Source organism: Paroedura picta, chromosome 16 (assembly GCF_049243985.1).
Source record: "Paroedura picta isolate Pp20150507F chromosome 16, Ppicta_v3.0, whole genome shotgun sequence".
NCBI lineage: Eukaryota > Metazoa > Chordata > Lepidosauria > Squamata > Gekkonidae > Paroedura > Paroedura picta.
Window position 1 is genome coordinate 10,888,887 of NC_135384.1, and position 19,590 is coordinate 10,908,476.

General features: G+C 42.4%; 2 protein-coding genes across 2 annotated transcripts; both read left to right on the forward strand.

The window, feature by feature from the left end:
* Positions 1 to 443: 443 nt before the first annotated feature.
* LOC143825203 (vomeronasal type-2 receptor 26-like) lies at positions 444 to 9,092 on the forward strand. Its single transcript, XM_077313226.1, has 6 exons — positions 444 to 703; positions 2,522 to 2,813; positions 4,885 to 5,742; positions 6,270 to 6,497; positions 7,384 to 7,510; positions 8,191 to 9,092. Exons 1-6 carry the CDS (start codon positions 444 to 446, stop codon positions 9,090 to 9,092), a joined length of 2,667 nt encoding a protein of 888 aa, XP_077169341.1.
* A 2,092-nt stretch (positions 9,093 to 11,184) lies between these two features.
* Positions 11,185 to 17,093, forward strand: LOC143825204 (vomeronasal type-2 receptor 26-like). The gene is made up of 5 exons (XM_077313228.1): positions 11,185 to 11,264; positions 11,670 to 11,964; positions 12,066 to 12,923; positions 13,622 to 13,856; positions 16,195 to 17,093. The coding sequence occupies exons 1-5, from the start codon at positions 11,185 to 11,187 to the stop codon at positions 17,091 to 17,093; spliced, it is 2,367 nt and encodes a 788-aa protein (XP_077169343.1).
* The last annotated feature ends 2,497 nt before the right edge of the window (positions 17,094 to 19,590 follow it).

The window sequence follows — 19,590 nt, forward strand, 5'->3', positions numbered from 1 at the left end:
GGTACAGTGGCCTAATATAGTCACATACGCAGACTGCCTTATTGAAAGGCATTTCTCAATGGCAAGAATCCTGCATCCTCCACTGTGTGAATTCCCATTTTAAAAACAGTATTATTGCATATTTCCATCCTTTCTTTTGCACACACAGCTGCCGGCACCATTGACTGCACAGCTGTGATTTATGATTTCATGTCTTTAATGATTATATAGGGCTGTAGCAACAACCCTTTCCTTCTGAGAGGTGAAAGCGAGGACATGGGAGCAAAACACTGTCCTGAGACAGTGAGCAATGAGATGTAACAAAATAAGCCATTCTTACTATGAAGCAAGGCACAGAGAGAGATCTCTTTGTAAACTGAGCTTTGAATGAGCGTCGCTGGGTGATTCGTCCATCAAGGAAGGTGGTTTCCAAACTTCTGTTAGATAATGAAGTAGGAGGAAACATGGGAGTCTGGATCTGGAAGGAAAGTCTGGCCACCAAGATGGTGCTGATAGCAGTGCTGATTCTAGTTCTGTTGTGTCAATCTGTGTCCAGTGCACATTCTATTAACTGCACCATCTATGACGACCCCCTTCCTATTTTCCATGAATTTTATCAGCCCGGAGACTTGGTGATTGGTGAGATTGTCAGTCACATCTTCTTGCTCCACGATTCTCCTTCTTTCAGAGAACTACCCACAGAGAAGCTGATTGATGAACGATTGTAAGGCATTCTCTTCTCTCTTTTTTTAGTAGCTTTTTTAAAGATCTGACAAATATTTAAGCTGTGGAGTGCTTACGGCACATTTGAGGGCCATATTGAAAAGTCATGCTCCATAACACACTGGGACCATCTATGGCATTTGGTGTATCCTCCCCAATGTATTGAGGAGCAAAATCTTCTGAGAACTCTTCTGGACCAAGCACATAGAACTGAACTGAATTGGCATGCAATTTATGCTGAAGTTATCGCTCGCTGAATTATGTCCTTATTTAAATTTGGATTCACTGCACCCTTTCTTTCAAGACTTAATTCCTATTAGCTTCCTTCTTTTCCTTCCACTCTCACCCCAAAACATTCCTCCTAACATCTTTTTGTTATTGTGTGTGTGCGTGCTTAAGAAGAGATATGACATCATTTTCAACTTCTGGCATTCCTATGAGCCAGCTTGGTGTAGTGGATAAGAGCGGTATCTTCTAATCTGGAGAGCCTGGTTTGATTCCCCGCTCCTCCACATGCAGCCAGCTGGGTGAACTCGGGCCAGTTGTAGTCCTATTAGAGTTAATCTCACAGAATAGCTTCTGTCAAAGCTCTCTCTACCTCACCTACCTCACAGAATGCCTGCAATGGGAAGAGGAAAGGAAGGTGATTGTAAGCCTCTTGGAGACTCCTTTGGGTAATGAAAAGCGGGGTATAAAAACCAATTCTTCTTCTTCTTCTTCTTCTTCTTAATGTCCTCCGTAATGTCCAAACATTAACCTTTCCTCACGTCTTACAAAGTGAGGTCCATGCCTTCCTTTATGGACTCAATCCATCACATGTTGGCTCTTCCTCTTTTCCCGTCTTCAACTTCTCCTCGCATTATTGTCTTCTCTTAGGTGTGATAGCCTCAGTTTAGTGATTTTAACATCTATTTTCTTTTATTCTTTATATATATCCCACCTCTCTAGATATGTCTGCTGGCTCAGGGTTTATAATAAAGCATGCTCAACAAAAAGGCTGCTCACATCGCAGTTGAAGGCACCATATCTAAACAACTTTGTTCCCACTTCTATTCAAAACGTGGACATTACTTAGCTTTATATCATAGCATGGTGTCTAAACTGGCCTTTATCCCCATCCAGGTCTGGTAATTCTGGGGTTTGTCTTCAAACATTGTCTTGGCCTATGAAACAATAAGCCATTTTGGCAAGACCATCTCACTTCATATTTTATGTTTGCTTTATAAATGCAAACATAAATCCTTTCCACGGATTCCAACCACCAATGGACGGTGCTGCTTTCAGTTCTAAAGTTCTTCCAAATGGAGCAGCAAGCAGTCCACTAAGTAAAATGATACCATGACATTTCCCAAGTCTTTTTCATCCTGTTCCATAAGTTCTTGTCGCTGGAGGTGGTGGGTTCTCCATCTTTGGAAATTTTTAAACAGAGACAGAGAGGCTGATTCTGTGAAGGTTCAAGGGGGTGACCGGTTACAGTGGATGAGCGTTAGGGTTGTGAGTGTCCTTCATAGTGCAGGGAGTTGGACTAGATGACCCATGAAGTCTCTTCCAACTCTATATTCTATGATTCTATGAAGAACTTTATATGTGAGTTCAAAACTATATTTCAGCACATCTTATTGGATAAGGGGCACAAGACGCAAATAAATAACAGCTCAGTGTATTCTTTTGCCAGACTAACAACTCTCTGATGCACGGAAATCAGCAGGCGAAGGTTGTGACAGTAGGAAAAGAAGATATTGTCCAGTTGCTGTTATGACAAAGGGTGTGCAATGCGTTTTCTCTTGTTTGGCTAACTGGGCTATAATTCTCATTTCAGTTCAGTGCCAAAGCACTACCAGAACATTTTGGCCTTGGTGTTTGCTGTCAAAGAAATCAATGAAAATCCTAGCATCTTACCAAATATAACCTTGGGTTTCCATGTCCTTAGTGGTTACTACCTTGCAAAGATCACCTACAAAGCCACCCTCAGCCTGCTTTCGACACACAATAAGTTCATCCCCAACTTCAGGTGTGATACCCAGAAAAAACTTATAGCTGTTATTGGCTCTCGTCTCACCGAAATCTATGCCAGTATGGCCACCACCTTAACTAACTACAAGATTCCTCAGGTAAGATGCATACATGGGATAAAACATGATACGGGCATGATGGGAAAACATCAACTGAGAGTTGATCATCAGAAATAGGGAAGGCGTATGTTCTATGAGGCTGGCATTGCCATCATCAAACCATTTGTGTCTTCATCCCAAGAGGGTACTTGGTTTTGAGGTTGGAGAACTGTTTGGGGATTCTTTGGGTATACCACCCACCATGCTGCCCAAGCATCTTCTCTCCTGAGCTAAAATATCCATGCTGATGCCACCTTGACCTGGCCAATGAAAGACGGTCAGGCCTCCATATTGGTCATACAACCGTCTCAGTGCAGTTGGATATCTGTCTTAAGTTCTGATTTGGAGTTGTACAGTCCAGGAGTGATGAGATTCTCTGTGTTACAAATTTTCAGTTTATAACAGACTGGTAAGTATCTATTGCTCTGGATTTAGAGGCAGATTTTTCTGGACAGATCCTTGAGCACTAGGGGTGAGTTTATGGTGTCTTTTGAAGTCCTTGTTGGTCTCTGGTGCTTGGAGATGACCTGGCTAGTTGATGTGATATGACCCATGTTAAGTTTTGTGTAACTTTTTACAGAAGCAGGGTCTACTAAGGATTCTGCAGCCATGAAGTGGATAGGTAGGCAGTGCTAGTGAGGAAAAACAAATTAGAAACAGTACTGAGCACAGGTTAATGTACATTTTCATAATTACTCACTGGTGGTGGTGGTGAAGCAGCTGTACTTCTCTAGTATCATTACATCTGTCCAGTGCTAAGTGTCAAAATCATGTTCTGTCATTTCTCTTGCTCTTCTTTGTATTCCATTTTATGGCATGCTATTGCTATGTAGCCTGCACCTTGGTTAGTATCACTGGCTTGCTGGATAGGCTCCCACATCCCTTAGAATATTTTGTCTTTGAAACTGATTCCATCTCGTGTTCAACTCAAGATGCAAAAGGCCATGCTCCTGGCCTCGTTGCCTAGGACACTGTCTCCCGGTCCTTGAGGCTGGGGAGCCTAATTCTTCAACAAGTGTCTTTCATGCCCAAATGGCCTGGCATTGGGAAGGGCTGGGTGTTCCTAGTTGATAAGGGGGTGCTTGCCCACAGGGTGTCTGTTGTGGGGAGAGGAATGGGAAGGCAACTGTAAGCCGCTTTGAGCCTCCTTTGGGTGGGGAAAAGGGGCATATAAGGACCAACTCTTCTTCTTCTTCTTCTTCTTCTTCTTCTTCTTCTTCTTCTTCTTCTTCTTCTTCTTCTTCTTCTATGGATCCCCAGTCTTAGCAAGAACTCCGTGATGAACTGTTTTCAGTGCAATTACTTAGCGAGAATACATTTTGAGAGAAACTCATTTGCCTCATTTTCCCCCAAAGGCCAGAATTTAAATTGTTGGCTATTACTGTTGAAGTTCTGAATAGTTTGGGATCAAGATTTCTCTGAAGATAATAAATCTCAAAGCCCTACTACATGTGCCATCATTGAGATACTGACAGGGCATTTCATTTTGACACTTAATTTTTGCCAAATTTGTTTTTTTTTAACTTATAGTTTATTTCCTTACAACATTTAAATTACGCTCTGCGAATTCCAACAAGTTAGTAGTCCCTGGCCCCAAGGAAGTATAACTAGCCTCAACCACGATCAGGACATTCTCTGTCCTGGCCCCTACATACTGGAATAAGCTCCCGGAGGAGATCAGGGGCCTGTCCCAGCTCCATAGGGCCTGCAAGATAGACCTCTTCCACCAAGGATTTGGTTGGGGCCAATGATCCTAATAACATCAAATGGGCTTCCCCCAGATAACCCCCCACAGAGAATGTCCTCTGACAGATGTACTGGAAGATGGCTGTTGGTACGGAGAAGTCGAGATTTTAAAATTCTGAACTATGTATTGTTTTTAAGGCTTTAACTTAAGTTTCTGATGTAAATGTTTGCTGTCCACCGCCCTGAGCCGTTTGGCAGAGTGGTATATAAATTAAATAACAAGAATAAGAAGAAGAAGAAGAAAGAGGCACAATACAGATTTTTGGAATAAATGGGAGCTAGTGTAACTTTTCCATATAACGTCTGAGAAAAACATTTTTCCCAGTTCACCTATGAATCATTTACCCCGGCACATGGTGATAAAATACTGTTCCCATCCATGTATGAGATGGTCCCCAGTGAGGTCTTTCAATACATGGGGGTCATCCAGCTGCTTCATCACTTCAACTGGACATGGATCGGACTCCTAGCTGTGGATGATGACAATGGGGATAAGTTTTTGCAGACAGCGATGCCCCTGCTGTCTCGGAATAGGATCTGTTATGACTTCATTCTAAGAACCCCCAAAAGGACTGATACGGATGATTTGATAGACCAGCTCTTAAACCTGATGGAGAAATATCCAGTCCTTGTAAATAGCAAGGCAAATGCATGTTTCATATATGGGCTGTCGACATCAATGTACACCTTGAGAATGTTGCTGGGCATAGCACAAGAGTCTTCGTTGCCGCCTCTGAGTAAAGTGTGGATTATTACATCGCAGTGGGTTTTTGAATCGGTATCCCTTCAAAGGGTTTGGGACACACAGATCTTCCATGGTGCCATTTCCTTCACCGTCCACTCAAGCCAACCACCAGGATTCCAAAACTTCCTTCAGCTCATAAAGCCTTCCTGGGCAAAAGGTGATGGCTTTATCCAAGACTTTTGGGAGCAGGCATTTGACTGTTCCTTTAAACATTCTGATGAGCGTGAGGAGAGCAAGAAACCCTGCACTGGAGAGGAGCAACTGGAAAGTCTTCCGGGGACTTTGTTTGAAATGAGCATGACTGGACAGAGCTACAATGTCTACAATGCTGCTCATGCTGTGGCACATGTTTTGCATGCCTTGTACACATTACATTTCAAATCCAGAGCACCGGTACAACAAAGAGAGTGGAGATTGCAGAACTTGGAGCCATGGCAGGTAATTATACCACCCTAAAAACTCATTCCTTAAACAATGGCTAGAGTGTCATTCAAAAATTGATGGCCCTTTTATTGAGTCTAGAACAACTTCATCAGAATGATGGTCATCCAGTTGTGACAGTCGTAAGGATTTAAGAACATAAGAAGAGCTGTGCTGGATCACACTGATGGTCCATCTACTCCAGGATCCTGTCTCAGACAGTGACCACACAGATATTCTGGATGGCCAACAACAAATGATAGAGGCCCAAAATTTTCTCCTAATGTTGCCCACTGGCACTGGTTAAGTTGGTCTGGTTAAGTACTGCTAGGTATTTGATAAAATAACAAAAGCTTTTAAAGAACTTTTCCATCCACTTGAACCATAAGACAAAAGAAATTAAACCCTTCTAGCAATTGCCATATGTTCAAACTGAAACAGAAGTTATCTATATCGAGGGCACCAGGATGGGGCAAAGCTCAGTGAAAAGACTTCCACAACTCCCTGATCTTTTTTTTTTTAATTCATTTCCTCTTTCAACTTAGCTCCATCACTTTCTAAGAAGCATCCCCTTCAACAACAGTGCTGGAGACACTGTGAGTTTCGATGAACATGGAGAATTAAGAGCAGGCTTTGATGTTACAAACTGGGTAACCTTCTCAAACAACTCTTTTGCTAGAGTAAAAGTGGGTAGACTGGACCCTCAGGCTCCACCAAGGGATACGTTAATTCTGCACGAGGATCAAATTGTGTGGCATAGAAGCTTTAACCAGGTGAGATACAGAAGCAGGTGCTTGAATCAATATAGAATGTGGGGGAAGCTACATTTTAGGTCATTCCAAGTTCCGCTTGATCTTCAGGCGATGATCAAAGCTGAATAATTTGGCATTTTTAAAACATAGTTTCCCCCTCTAGTTCTATGGAAACAGACGGGGAAACCACTGTGATCAAACCTGAATTCTTTATTATATTTTAAGACAAAGAGATAAAAATTCAGAACAATATACATAGGGGGAGAAAGAAATAACTAAAACTTTTTTGAGTTTCTCGACGACAAAAACATATACAATGACCAATTAATTCAAACTCAACAAATTATTACAATAGCACTTATTTTTCAAATTCTTACAAAATTATAAGAGAATTTTCTTTCTTTTTTAATCTCTATAAATCTCTTCATAATAAGTTTACTACAGTCTCAAGAAATACTTTAGAGTCACATGTTGAGTTGACAAAAAAAAACAACAGGAAAATTCATCCCAAATTGGTCCAGTTTTAATTCTTGTTCGATGACTATGTTTGGCCTCATAAAACACAAATAACACTTTTGAATATGTTAGTGGATTTCAGAACTGCTTTTGCTGAATCATGACCCTATCCGTATTAATGCATAAACAGATCAAGGTGTCTCTGAAGTCAGTATCCATACGTTCTGAATAGTGAAGTATCAAAGCATTTTGATAGTCACCGTTTCCGATCTCTGCATTAGTGATTTATCATGCTTCCCATTGGGGGGAGTAAAAGTAGACAGCAAAGACAAGGTACAAATGACCCAAAATGTGTATAATAATTCCATGTCACCACCCAAATTGTATTGGACAACCCATATCCTTCATATATATTTTTGGATGGTAACCACTGTTTCTGATTTATGGGCAGGTGGTACCCCATTCACTGTGCAATGATCCCTGCCATCCTGGCTACAGGAAGGAAAAGAAAGAAGGAGAGAAATTTTGCTGCTATAACTGTGCTCCCTGTCCTGAAGGAATGATCTCAGACCACAAGGGTAAGAAACAAAATGGACAGCAGCCTGAGAACCAATTGGGGGGGGGGGAGGATATGACATGCCGTTTATTATTTATTGACAAAATGTCTATCCCACTATGGAACCCAAGTAGGACCATCAAAGCAGCCTCCTATTAATAGCAAAACAAAGACTGAAACCCAAAATAAAACATGTAGGAAAAAGAGAAATCAAAGCATAGGCTAGGAAGGAGAGGGATTGCCAAACAAACAAGTCCACCCACCAGGGGCTCTGACCAAGAAGGTTCTGTCTTACGTTGCCACCAGCTTAAATTCATCAGAAAGTGGGAGCTGGCCAAAATTTAAAATCTACAAAGATGACACCAAAAAAAAGTCACTCCGTTTGAGGAAAGTTTTGCTATTAGGTGCTCGAGAATTGTACAATGGTCCAGTGTGCAGTGCCCCTTCCTAAACCCCCATTGTTCCTCGGCCAAAGTATTTTCTTGCTCTAACCAGTTCCTAAATTTCCAGAACAGACATTTTGCATAAAGCTTACTTATAGTGCTGAGCAGACTTATAGGTCTGTAGTTTTGGGGATCATTCCTATCCACTTCCCATCGTTTTGGAAGTCTGCCTGATTGATCTATTGCAGTAAAGAATTTTTTTTTTTGCTTTTGTATCTATTGATCAATGACTGATAAAACGTTCAATTTTTTTCCCCAGACATGGATGCTTGTATCAAATGTTCAAAAGACAGATATCCAAACAAGGGACAAAACGAATGCTTCCCCAGAACTCTAAGCTTCCTCTCTTTCAAAGAAGATCTAGGCATCATTTTTACAGTGATGGCTCTTTCTTTCTCTGTGAGCACCTCTTTGGTTCTTGCGACATTCATGAAGCACCAGGACACGCCCATCGTCAAAGCCAACAACCGGAACCTCTCCTACCTTCTCCTCATCTCCCTCCTTTTTTGCTTCCTCTGCTCCTTGCTCTTCATTGGGCAGCCTGGAAAACTGACCTGCCTTCTCCGACAAACAGCTTTCGGTATCATTTTTTCTGTGGCCCTTTCCAGTGTCTTGGCCAAAACCATCACTGTGGTTCTGGCCTTCATGGCCACCAAACCAGGATCCAGGGCAAGAAAATGGCTGGGGAAAAGAATGGCTAATTCTCTTGTCCTTTCTTGCACCTCTGTTCAATCCAGTTTTTGTACTCTTTGGTTAAGTACTTCCCCTCCCTCCCCACATGCAGATACGAACTCACTGAATGGGATAATCATATTGGAATGTAACGAGGGATCCGCTGTCATGTTTTATATTGTCCTGGGTTATATGGGCTTCCTGGCCATTGTCAGCTTCACAGTAGCTTTCCTAGCCCGGAAGTTACCTGACAGTTTCAATGAGGCCAAGTTCATCACCTTCAGCATGTTGGTTTTTTGTAGTGTTTGGTTGTGTTTTGTGCCTACCTACCTGAGTACCAAAGGGAAATACATGGTCGCCGTGGAGATCTTCTCCATCTTGGCCTCCAGCGCGGGTCTATTGGTTTGCATTTTTTCCCCAAAATGTTACATTATCGTGCTGAGACCTAAGCTGAACGTTCGGGAGCATATTATAAAGAGAAATAATTAAACATATTTTAGGTTGATGTCTAGATTCTCTGTCAACAAGTTTCCTGGGAACGTTGAGTTTCATTTCTGTGGCTGAGTGTGCAAAATGCTCATAGTGTAGTTTGGGAGGGAGGGGGTACATTTTGTCAGATTATTCTCACTCCCTATGAAATATCCCCAGAAACATATTTCAGAGTGCTGGTTGTCCTTTCAAGGTATCTGTAAGAAGACTGTCATACTGTTCCAACTGTAGTCTCTCACAACTATGCAGATGAACTACCTAAAGAATCCAGAGCGGCTTCAGGGAGCACTAATCTATGGGAAATGATGTGGAATTCGTAGATATCCAAATATTCATCCATATCCTCACCAGCTTTGCAAGTAGAAGATTATTCATTTCTGAATTGGAAACGACTATTTAAAAGAAGTGTTACACGTTTTGTTGAAATGTCTCTAATGCCAGTTTTAAGACTGCAATAAAATCCTTTGCCTATTTCCTATGATGTACCCTGTTCCCAAAACGAAAGGAATCAGAACACCTGGTCCAGGTGATTTCCAGATCTGTCCCAGCCCCATCATATATTCCAGTTTAAAACATGTTCCAGAATGTAGCCGTTCTACTACACAACTGCTATACATGAAAACATCTGCTGTTCCATCAACAAAACTAACTGAACTCTGTCCCTGTGCTAGAAAGATCTTTCAAGGCAACGGTTGACACTGAATTGCAATCCTGAAACAGTTTTATCTGATGTTTAAATTAATTGATAATAATCAAGTTACTGTCATCATATTGTTACAATACCCCATGAGGTAAACAGACTTTGGGCCAAAAATATAACCCAACTTTTATCCATTAAAATAACCCATGGCCATCCCAATATGTCTTTTTATGTATTTATTTATTTATTTTGGTCTACTGAAGGCCTCATTGAGGTGTGCCTTTAGCATACTAGTAAATCCACAAGCATGTGCTACCAAGTTTGCTTATTTTCAAAGGGGGAAAAAATCTTTTTGACGGGATTTCAGGGGAATAAACTTTTCAGTAACTTTGGAACAGCAGAGGCCAACCCACTGGGATGTGATTATCTCCAGCATCATTTGCCAAAATTAATGCTTTCGTTTTTATTCCCCCTTCGATTTTCATGTGCAATTAATTAGACCAAAAACAATCGTGCTTGAAAGATGTTATCAAAACCCAATATATTGTTCAGACCAGACTAAGGATATGCAGCGTCCTGTGCATATTTCGTGTATCCATGTCCCCTTTATAGTTTAGGCTATAGTTTATCATGCTCATTTTAAAGAATAGAAGTATATAGCTTCAATAATTCTTAGCAGGTCCCTTCTCTCTTCAGAGATTAAGCTGCCTAGACTTCTAATGAGAACTGTCTCGGATAAAGTAGGGATTGTTTACATATATGTAAAAAAAACTCTTCCAACAAAATTCTTCTATTTTGCCATAACCTTTTGCCCTTGACTGCTGCTAGTCTAATTGCTTATCAGCACTTTTTAAAATTAAAAGTCTGCAGATTTCCATGGTGTTTTTTTTTTTAATATAAGGCAAATCTTACAGACTCCTGCACCTCCATGATTCTGTATCACAATACACCTACGCAGGGACTGTAAAAATACAGTCCATTAATCCTCAGATGAGAAAGCAGGCATATTGCAGGGAATAAACTTCCCAGTAGATCTGAGGGATGAGACAAAGCAAGAGGCTTGCGGGTTTTTGTTCCTGCAGCCAATTCCAGAGACGACCACTCTGAAGTTATATGCACGAGGGATAAGAGATAATAAGAAAACAAGCATTGGTAACTAGAAGAGAGCAGTGCAGGTGGACCCCCCTCATATATAATAAGCCAGCAGCACATTCATCCGCCATTCAAGGCTTTAAAAGAAGGCACAACTCAGATAATCCTGCAAACGGGATTCAGAAGATGTGCATCTTAATGGCAAAATCCATTAACTGGGTGGTGCTAATACTGGTGTTGCTGCTAGTAGTGCAGTTTCACATTGTATGCGAGAAACTACCAATTAATTGCACTGTCCATGATGACCCCCATCCTATTTCTCATGGATTTGATCAGCCCGGTGACCTTATCATGGGCGAGATGGTCAGTCACATCTTCTTGCTTCAAGACTTCGTCTCCTTCGAAGAGCGGCCCACACGGAAATGGACTAATGAACCTCTGTAAGGAATTGCTCGGCTTCTTTCTGTAATATGTCCAAGCCATAATAACAGAGAATGGAACTTAAAGCAATAGAGCCCTCCAGCAACCCTAGATGGACTTTCAGCAGGAAAGCTGTAGGCTTCTTCGCCTTCAGCCCAGCATTGAATATTGTGTGATCACTGCATTAAAGTAATATTTCACAACTGGAGTCACTTGACTACATAAGAGAATCCAGTTGCCAATGACTGCCATTGTGCTACATCCACATTTGATCAGAATTCTGGCTTGCTAATTATCTGATGTGCAGAAAGAAGGAAATGTCTTTGCAGCACCAAGAAAAAAGGACATTCACTTGTCTTTTAAGAAAGGCTATAAAAGCATGTTCACTTCTTTTGCTTAATCAGATTGCTTAATTCTCATTGCAGTTCATTTCCAACGAACTACCAGAATGTTTTGGCTTTGGCATTTGCTGTAAAAGAGGTCAACGAGAATAACCAAATCCTGCCAAACGTCACGTTGGGTTTCCGCATCCTCCTCAACCGTTATGATCTTGGAAGTATGACCTACAAGGCCACCCTGGATCTCATTTCGACACCGGACAAGTTTGCCCCCAATTTTAAGTGTGATGTCCAGGAAAACCTTATGTCTGTCATTGGAGCCAGTGTCTCTGAAACATCTGTCCATATGGCTACCATCTTAGCGAGCTACAAGATGCCCCAGGTAGGCTTAAGGCATGAGAGTGTGGAGATTTCAACAGGGATGCATATAGCTTCATATTGTCTTTGAGCTTGCTTGATAAGTGCCTATATGTTTAATTTCAGTTCACGTACGGATCTGTTTCATCAGTGCAGGGCAAGAAAACACTGTTCCCTTACATGTACAAGATGGTCCCAAATGACAGTTTTCAGTACATGGGTGTTGTCCAGTTACTTCATCACTTCAACTGGACATGGATTGGACTCTTCGCCGTGGATGATGAGAATGGCGACACATTTTTGCAGACAGTGATATCCCTACTTTCCCGGAACAGGATCTGCTACGACTTCACACTGAGGACCCCAAAACGGACGGATATGGTTCATTTGCTAGATCTGTTTTCCAATACCTGGGGGAAATATCAAGTTCTCGTGGACAGCAAAGCCAATGTATATTTTGCGCATGGACAACCTACGCTAATGCACACCCTGAGAATGCTATTGTTTATGGTGGAAGAATATGCATCACTCCCTCTTGGTAAAGTGTGGATTACTACATCTCATTGGGCTTTTCAATCAGTATCCCTTCAAAGAATCTGGGATACACAAATCTGCCATGGCGCCATTTCCTTCGCCATTCATTCAAATCAGCCACCAGATTTCCAGAAATTCCTTCAGATTGTAAAACCCTCTTGGGCAAAAGGTGACGGCTTTATCCAAGAGTTCTGGGAGAAGGCATTTGACTGCTCCTTAAAAATTTCTGAAGAACGTAAGGAGACCAAGAGACCCTGCACTGGAGAGGAGAAACTGGAGAGCCTTCCTGGGACTTTGTTTGAAATGAGCATGACTGGCCAGAGCTATAACATCTACAATGCTGTCCATGCTGTGGCACGTTCTTTGCACGCCACTTACAGATTAAGAGACAGATCAAGGATTCTGAGAGAAGGACAAAGGTTGGAATCTCAGAATGTGCAGCCCTGGGAGGTAATTATGGCTCAGAAGTGCCTTTGCATATTAAAAGTAGGCTAGCATCATTCACAAAGACCATTTATGCACTGGGAACCTCACTGCCCCAGCTCCTGTGCAGGAGCACAAATCTGGGCCGGATGAGGTGCACCAGGCCAAATGCTCCCCCATATGGGTGCAGGAAGAGGTGGGGCAACTGGCCATGACTAAAACTCCAGCCTGCAGCCCAGCATGAAACCTCCAGTGCATAAACGGTCAAAGGGACTCAAGAGTCTGATCGCTCTCACACATATACATAAATAGCATGCTATCAAAATTGTGGTTGTTAATTTTAGGGAAGGGCTGACCTGGATAGCTCATGCTAGCCCGATGTCATCAGATCTTGGAAACTAAGCAGGGGTAGCCCTACTTAGACTGGGAAACTACCAAAGAAGCCCAGGGTCTAAAGGAAGCTACAAAAGAGGACAGATAATACAAACCTACTCTGAACATTTCTTATCATGAAGGACGCTATGGGGTGTCCATTATTCACTTGCAACTTGATTAAACTTTCCACCTCCAACTTTTTGTCCAGACATTCAGCTAACTCACACTGTATAGCTTTTCGACAAAGGTGAATGGGTTGTACAAGTGTTCATAATCTAGAACTAGCAAGGCCAAGTTGTAGCAAAATTCATGGTAAGAGAGTGCTATTCCATTTTTCTCTTGCACACCAGCTCCACCACTTTCTGAGGATCATCTCGTTCAACAACAGCGCCGGGGACCTCGTGCGTTTTGACGACAATGGAGAACTAATTGCAGGTTTTGACGTTACAAACTGGATAACCTTCCCAAATAGCTCTTTTGCAAGAGTGAAAGTGGGAAGGCTGGATCCTCAGGCTCCGCCAGGCAAGGAGCTGACCCTCCATGACGATCAGATGGTGTGGCACACAAACTTTAACCAGGTGGAATGTAGGGGGGAAAAGCTTCCGTCTTCCAAAAATGTTAAAAACTCATTCTGTTGTACAAGATTCCATCTTAATATTCTATGTTTCTAGAGCACTCGTTCCGATTTTCCTGATCCAGGTTCTCCATCTCCTGTTTGTCCATCCATAGGTGGTACCCCTTTCTGTGTGCAATGACCACTGCCGTCCAGGCTTCAGCAAGCAGAAAATGGAAGGGGAGAAATTCTGCTGTTACAATTGTGCTACATGTCCGGAAGGGACAGTTTCCGAACACAAAGGTAGAAGATATGATCTACTGTAGGCTTGCCATCTCTGAACACCTCGAACCATAAAAGGACAACAAAAATGGCTTTTGCTATTTTAAATACATTTGATAAAAAGCTTTAATTCTGATATACTATTTTATTTGGATGATCTTGCACATTGTCTATATTTACAGGATTATATATTGGTGTGTTGAATTTATTCTTGTGTGTTTAGGGTTTGCAAACACCTCTGGTCACATGCAACCAAGTTTACTTACCCATAGTGTACCTTCAGTACCATTAATGAGTAACTAGCTAGCCAAGATCTGACAGCTTCACCTCCACCTTTCTGCAGGCGAAATTATCCATGAATGACCTGACTCAACAAAGCTTTTGTAAACATGGCTTGTTTGATCTGTGCTTTGATGGGAATGAGAACAGATATAGTCTATTCATCTGTGTTCTGCCTTAATATGATTTCCAAACATGCTGAATCTCTTTGCTGATCTCAGAAGATCAGATTATGCAAAGCAACCTTATTTTGATTCTGCGATTCAAACAGTGCAAGATTCAAACAGGTTAATGAGAACTTTCACCTTTAGTCCAATTTTGTCCCGGGTGTCCTTCAAGATTCTACACATTTATCTCTTGATGAATGCAGACACATATGAGGATAACTAAGATCACATTATATTGGCGTTGCAGGAACCTTAACACCTACCTCCAGTTTTCAGTAGAAGAAAGATTTAATATTGCTAATATAATTTGGCCGGTTCCAGCATAGGCGGACATAGGACGGAGCACAGGTTGAGCCTCCAGGGAAAGCTTGTGGCCTTTTAGGATGTTCAGGCCTCCTCCAGAATGTTGGTCATGCCACCCAACCATTCCCAGACCGGCTGGCCAGGTGGTGTCAACCAGTTCGGTATCAAATACATCCAGCCGAGCCAGCCTGTCCTGCTTGCAAGGACCTTCCATTTGTATCCACTCACAAATTAAACCATTGAGACCAAAGAATCTCTCTATGAGAAAGACAGTTCAGTGGCTGCTTGGTTCCAACATGTGAGGAAGGGGTTTGACGTGGCTGGAACGTGACAGACTGTCAAAGGGGTTTTGATGGAGCATGAGCACTGGCTGCCTCATGTACAGCTGCAGCAGTTGGACAGAACTTTTTTCAAAGTACCTGGTGGTGAGTTTAATCAAGGAGAAAATAAAGTAGGAGGCACTGGGCTGTCGAGATGGAGTGCAGGGTCATTGATGACTGCGTTGGTAACTCTTTTTGTGCCTTTTTATTTGCTTGTTTGTTTATGGATTTACATACTGCCCCTCTTGAACATACCGTCTCGGGGCAGAGTACACAGTCGGAAAACTCAATAAAATAAATAAAATTAACAAATATAAAATTTAAGAGTTTTAAAATCCACAATTATAGTCACTGTTGTGTCGCCAAAAATCTGTTCCACTTAATATTTTTTGTAAGGCCTAGGAGGAAGAGCTGGTCTCATGGCTTAAGTGCCACTCAACACTTAACACCCACTCAGGGCAGCTGTCCTGCCCCTGAGTGCCTCCTCCTCCAACCAGCTTGCCTGTCAGTCTAGCAGCCAGCCAATCGCCTTCCATCGCCCACCCCTAACCACCCCCTCATCCTTCCACTTCCCTCTGAGGCTCAAAGGATGCAGAACTCTGCTGCTTGAGAGCTGCCCCTGACAGTGAGTTTCTTTCCTGGGGGCCTCCAACCCACAACCTTTCCAGGTCCCGGGGGGAGGGAGAGACCATCTGCAGAGTTCTTCTACCCCACCCCAATCTAGCACCCCTTGTATTCCTGAATGCAACGAGCTTTGTCCCTAATCTATAATAATCTGTAGCCAGCCAGATGTTAGAGTTAATAGGAACTGGAGAGGGAAAGGGGGGGTGGAGGGATGGAAAGGAGGCCTGAGATTTGGAAGTAATGTGGCCTCTCTTGTATTATATTAAAGAAGACACAAACCGCCATCTTGTTATTAGTGTCTGAGAATCAGTACGCATTACAAGTACATAAATTACCAACAGTCACAACTGAATCAATTCTTAGAAATATCTGAACCCTTCTTTCTTTCTTTTCAGACATGGATGCCTGCGTCAGGTGTCTAGAAAACGCCTACCCCAACAAAGATCGAAATGAATGCATTCCGAGGATTGTAAACTACCTCTCTTATCATGAACCCATAGGAATCGCCTTAGCTGTGTTGGTTATTTCTTTCTCACTGATGACATCACTGGTGCTTGGAACCTTTCTAAAGCACCGGGACACGCCCATCGTCAAAGCCAACAACCTGAATCTCTCCTACCTTCTCCTTATCTCCCTCCTGCTTTGCTTCCTCTGCTCCTTCCTCTTCATTGGGCAGCCTGGAAAACTGACCTGCCTCCTTCGACAAACAGCTTTTGGCATCATCTTCTCCGTGGCCCTTTCCAGCGTGCTGGCCAAAACTATCACTGTTATTCTGGCCTTCATGGCTACCATACCAGGCTCCACAATGAGGAAATTGGTAGGGAAAAGAATGGCCAATTTTATTGTCCTCTTATGCCCCTCTGTCCAAGCAATTATCTGCATCTTTTGGCTGAGTACGTTTCCTCCATTCCCTGATAGGGACACAAGCTCACTGAATACAAATATCATACTGCAATGTAACGAGGGCTCGCCTACCATGTTTTACTGTGTCTTGGGCTATCTTGTCTTCCTGGCCTTTGTCAGTTTTGCCGTGGCATTCCTGGCCAGGAAGTTACCTGAAAAGTTCAATGAAACCAAATTGATCACCTTTAGCATGTTGGTGTTTTGCAGTGTTTGGTTGTGTTTTGTTCCGACCTACCTAAGCACCAAGGGAAAGTACATGGCGGCTGTAGAAATCTTCTCCATCTTGGCCTCCGGCGCTGGTTTACTCGGCTGCATTTTTTCCCCAAAGTGCTACATCATTGTCCTGAGACCTACACTGAACCACAAAGGGATGGTAAAGAGAACAAACTGAAAGTAAGTAGGGTTATGTCTTCGGTCCCCGTCAGAATGTTCCCTGGAAATGTTAGCTAATGTCCATTCCTGTGGCTTCTTGCGAAAAACCACCCCAGTTGGTGTGGTTTGGGGAAAGTATATTTGTCACGGAATCCTCCTTCCTTTAACCTTCACTATGAAACATACACAGAAATTTATTTCTCAGCTCAAGGCGTTCATTCAAGTCATCTAGGGAAGATTGTCACACTGATCTAATGCTAGTTACCCATAATGATGCGAAGTACTTTCAATGCTGAATGAAGCACCCAGGGTGTATGGCATGACATCAGCGAGCATTGATCGGCATAGATGCTTACAAAAATATATATTCATATGAATTGGCTTTGAAAGTGAAGATTCTCCATTTCTAGACCGGAATAGCTGCAATATTTAAGGGTTTATTTATATATCAATAATGCCAATTTTAAAAGACTGTCACAGAATAATTTGCCTTTTAAAAAAACCATATAATGTTTTCCAATGTATATCCTTCCCTCTTCCATATGAGGAGGTTATTTAGGGAATTGATGGTGCAGATGAATGAAAGAGTTTCTTTTGACATCCCAGAACCCTGATATAATTGAACCAGTAGCAAAGTTCTTACATCTTGCCATGAGAAATCGTGAATGTATTATGTCTGAAGCATGATCTTTGCCTTTGTTCTCACTAGCAGTGGATCCTTTTGCACTTTCCCTTCTTATATTGTACTTTTATATGCTATTAAAGGCTTGTTGGTGGTGGTGGTGGTGGTGCAGATCCCTTCTAAATGTCCTAGGGCGATAAATTTGTTACAGTTACAGTTTCTAGCAGAGGTAATAAGCAAGGTGGTAAGTTTAACAAAACGAATGCCACTTTAAGAACGCACAAGTTGAGCTGATAGGCTAATTTCTAACTTTAGTTTTAATTGGCTTCAGGGGCTAGGTAAAAGGTTACCATTTATGTAAAGAAGGTTAACGGTAAAATGAGAACCACAAGGACAAACTGTCTAACTGGATGTCTTGAAATGTAAGTAAGTGGAACTGTTAATGTAGGGAGATAAGGGAACTGTTTTTGCAAAGCTTGTTTTTGCTAACTCTGGAAAACCGTAAATATTTCACATCAGGGCAAGGTATATTTATACTTGACATTTGATAAAATGTGCTTATAGGGACATGAAGTAAGTAAGTATGCTGTAATTAAAAGACATCTGCGCATGTCTATAACGTTGTTTGTCACATTGTATACAAGGGTATGGTTAAAGCCTTACTAACCGGAATTATCGGGGTTTTGTCACTGAGTTCCGCTTTATCGCAATAAAGCTTTGTCTACTTCTGGAATCATCCTACCTTGGGTGTTGGCAGTTTGGGTAACAAAGACATGAAATGCTATGGCTAAAATGACTCCTTTCATGGCCCTGGAGATAAAAATACAAGTGCTGTGAACTCTGGAAATCTTTTGGGCACTGTCCTCTAGAGTAGCGATCCCCAACCTGTGGGCCGCGGACCACATGTGGTCCTTCGACTAATTGGAGGTGGGCCCCGAAGGACGCCTTCTCCCCCCCCCCAGCCCTTTACTTCATCCCCCCCAGCCCTTTACAACACAATTCATTGTTGTGGCATGTCTGTATCTTATTTTGAAGGGATGTTTAAACATTACCATAGTGATCAGAGAGCGTTAGGGCAGTGGTTGAGAGCAGAGGAGTAAACTACCCCCCCCCCCCCACTGGGCCTCAGTAAAAGGCGTTGAGTGGTCCCCGGTGAGTTGTCTCCGGCGTTGAGTGGTCCCCGGTGATAAAAAGGTTGGGGACCACTGCTCTAGAGAAATATTTTTACAAGAGCTGGGGTGGGGACGTATGTACTTCAGGTGGTGTCTCAAGCAACAGCAGCAAGTGGACAGTAAACAAGCAGATTCTGGTGGGAGCTGTGTTAGTCTAAAGCAGAACAACAAAGCTGGAATCCAGCGGCAACTGTAAGAACAACAAATTTATTTATTTGTTTATTTGTTTGTTTGTTTATATGCCGCCCTCCCCTGAGGCTCAGGGCGGTTTACATAAAACATAGAAACAGTACATAGAACTTAGTTTACATAACAACTTTCATACAACAGTAATAATATTAACATTAAACTGCAACACAGGTGCAAACTATAACCATGCGAACAGGTCCAGATCAGAACACATGGATGGATTTTTTAGAAGGGAGGGAGCAGGGGCCAAAACACTTGAATATATACAGACGGGATCCCAGCAGCTGGCTCAAGGTCGACTCAGCCTTCCATCCTTCTGGGGTCGGTAAAATGAGTACCCAGCTTGCTGGGGGGTAAAGGGTAATGACTGGGGAAGGCACTGGCAAACCACCCCGTATTGAGTCTGCCATGAAAACACTAGAGGGCATCACCCCAAGGGTCAGACATGACTCAGTGCTTGCACAAGGGGTACCTTTCCCTTTACCTTAGAATCATGGAAGGGTCCTCCTTGGTCATCTAGTCCAACCCCCTGC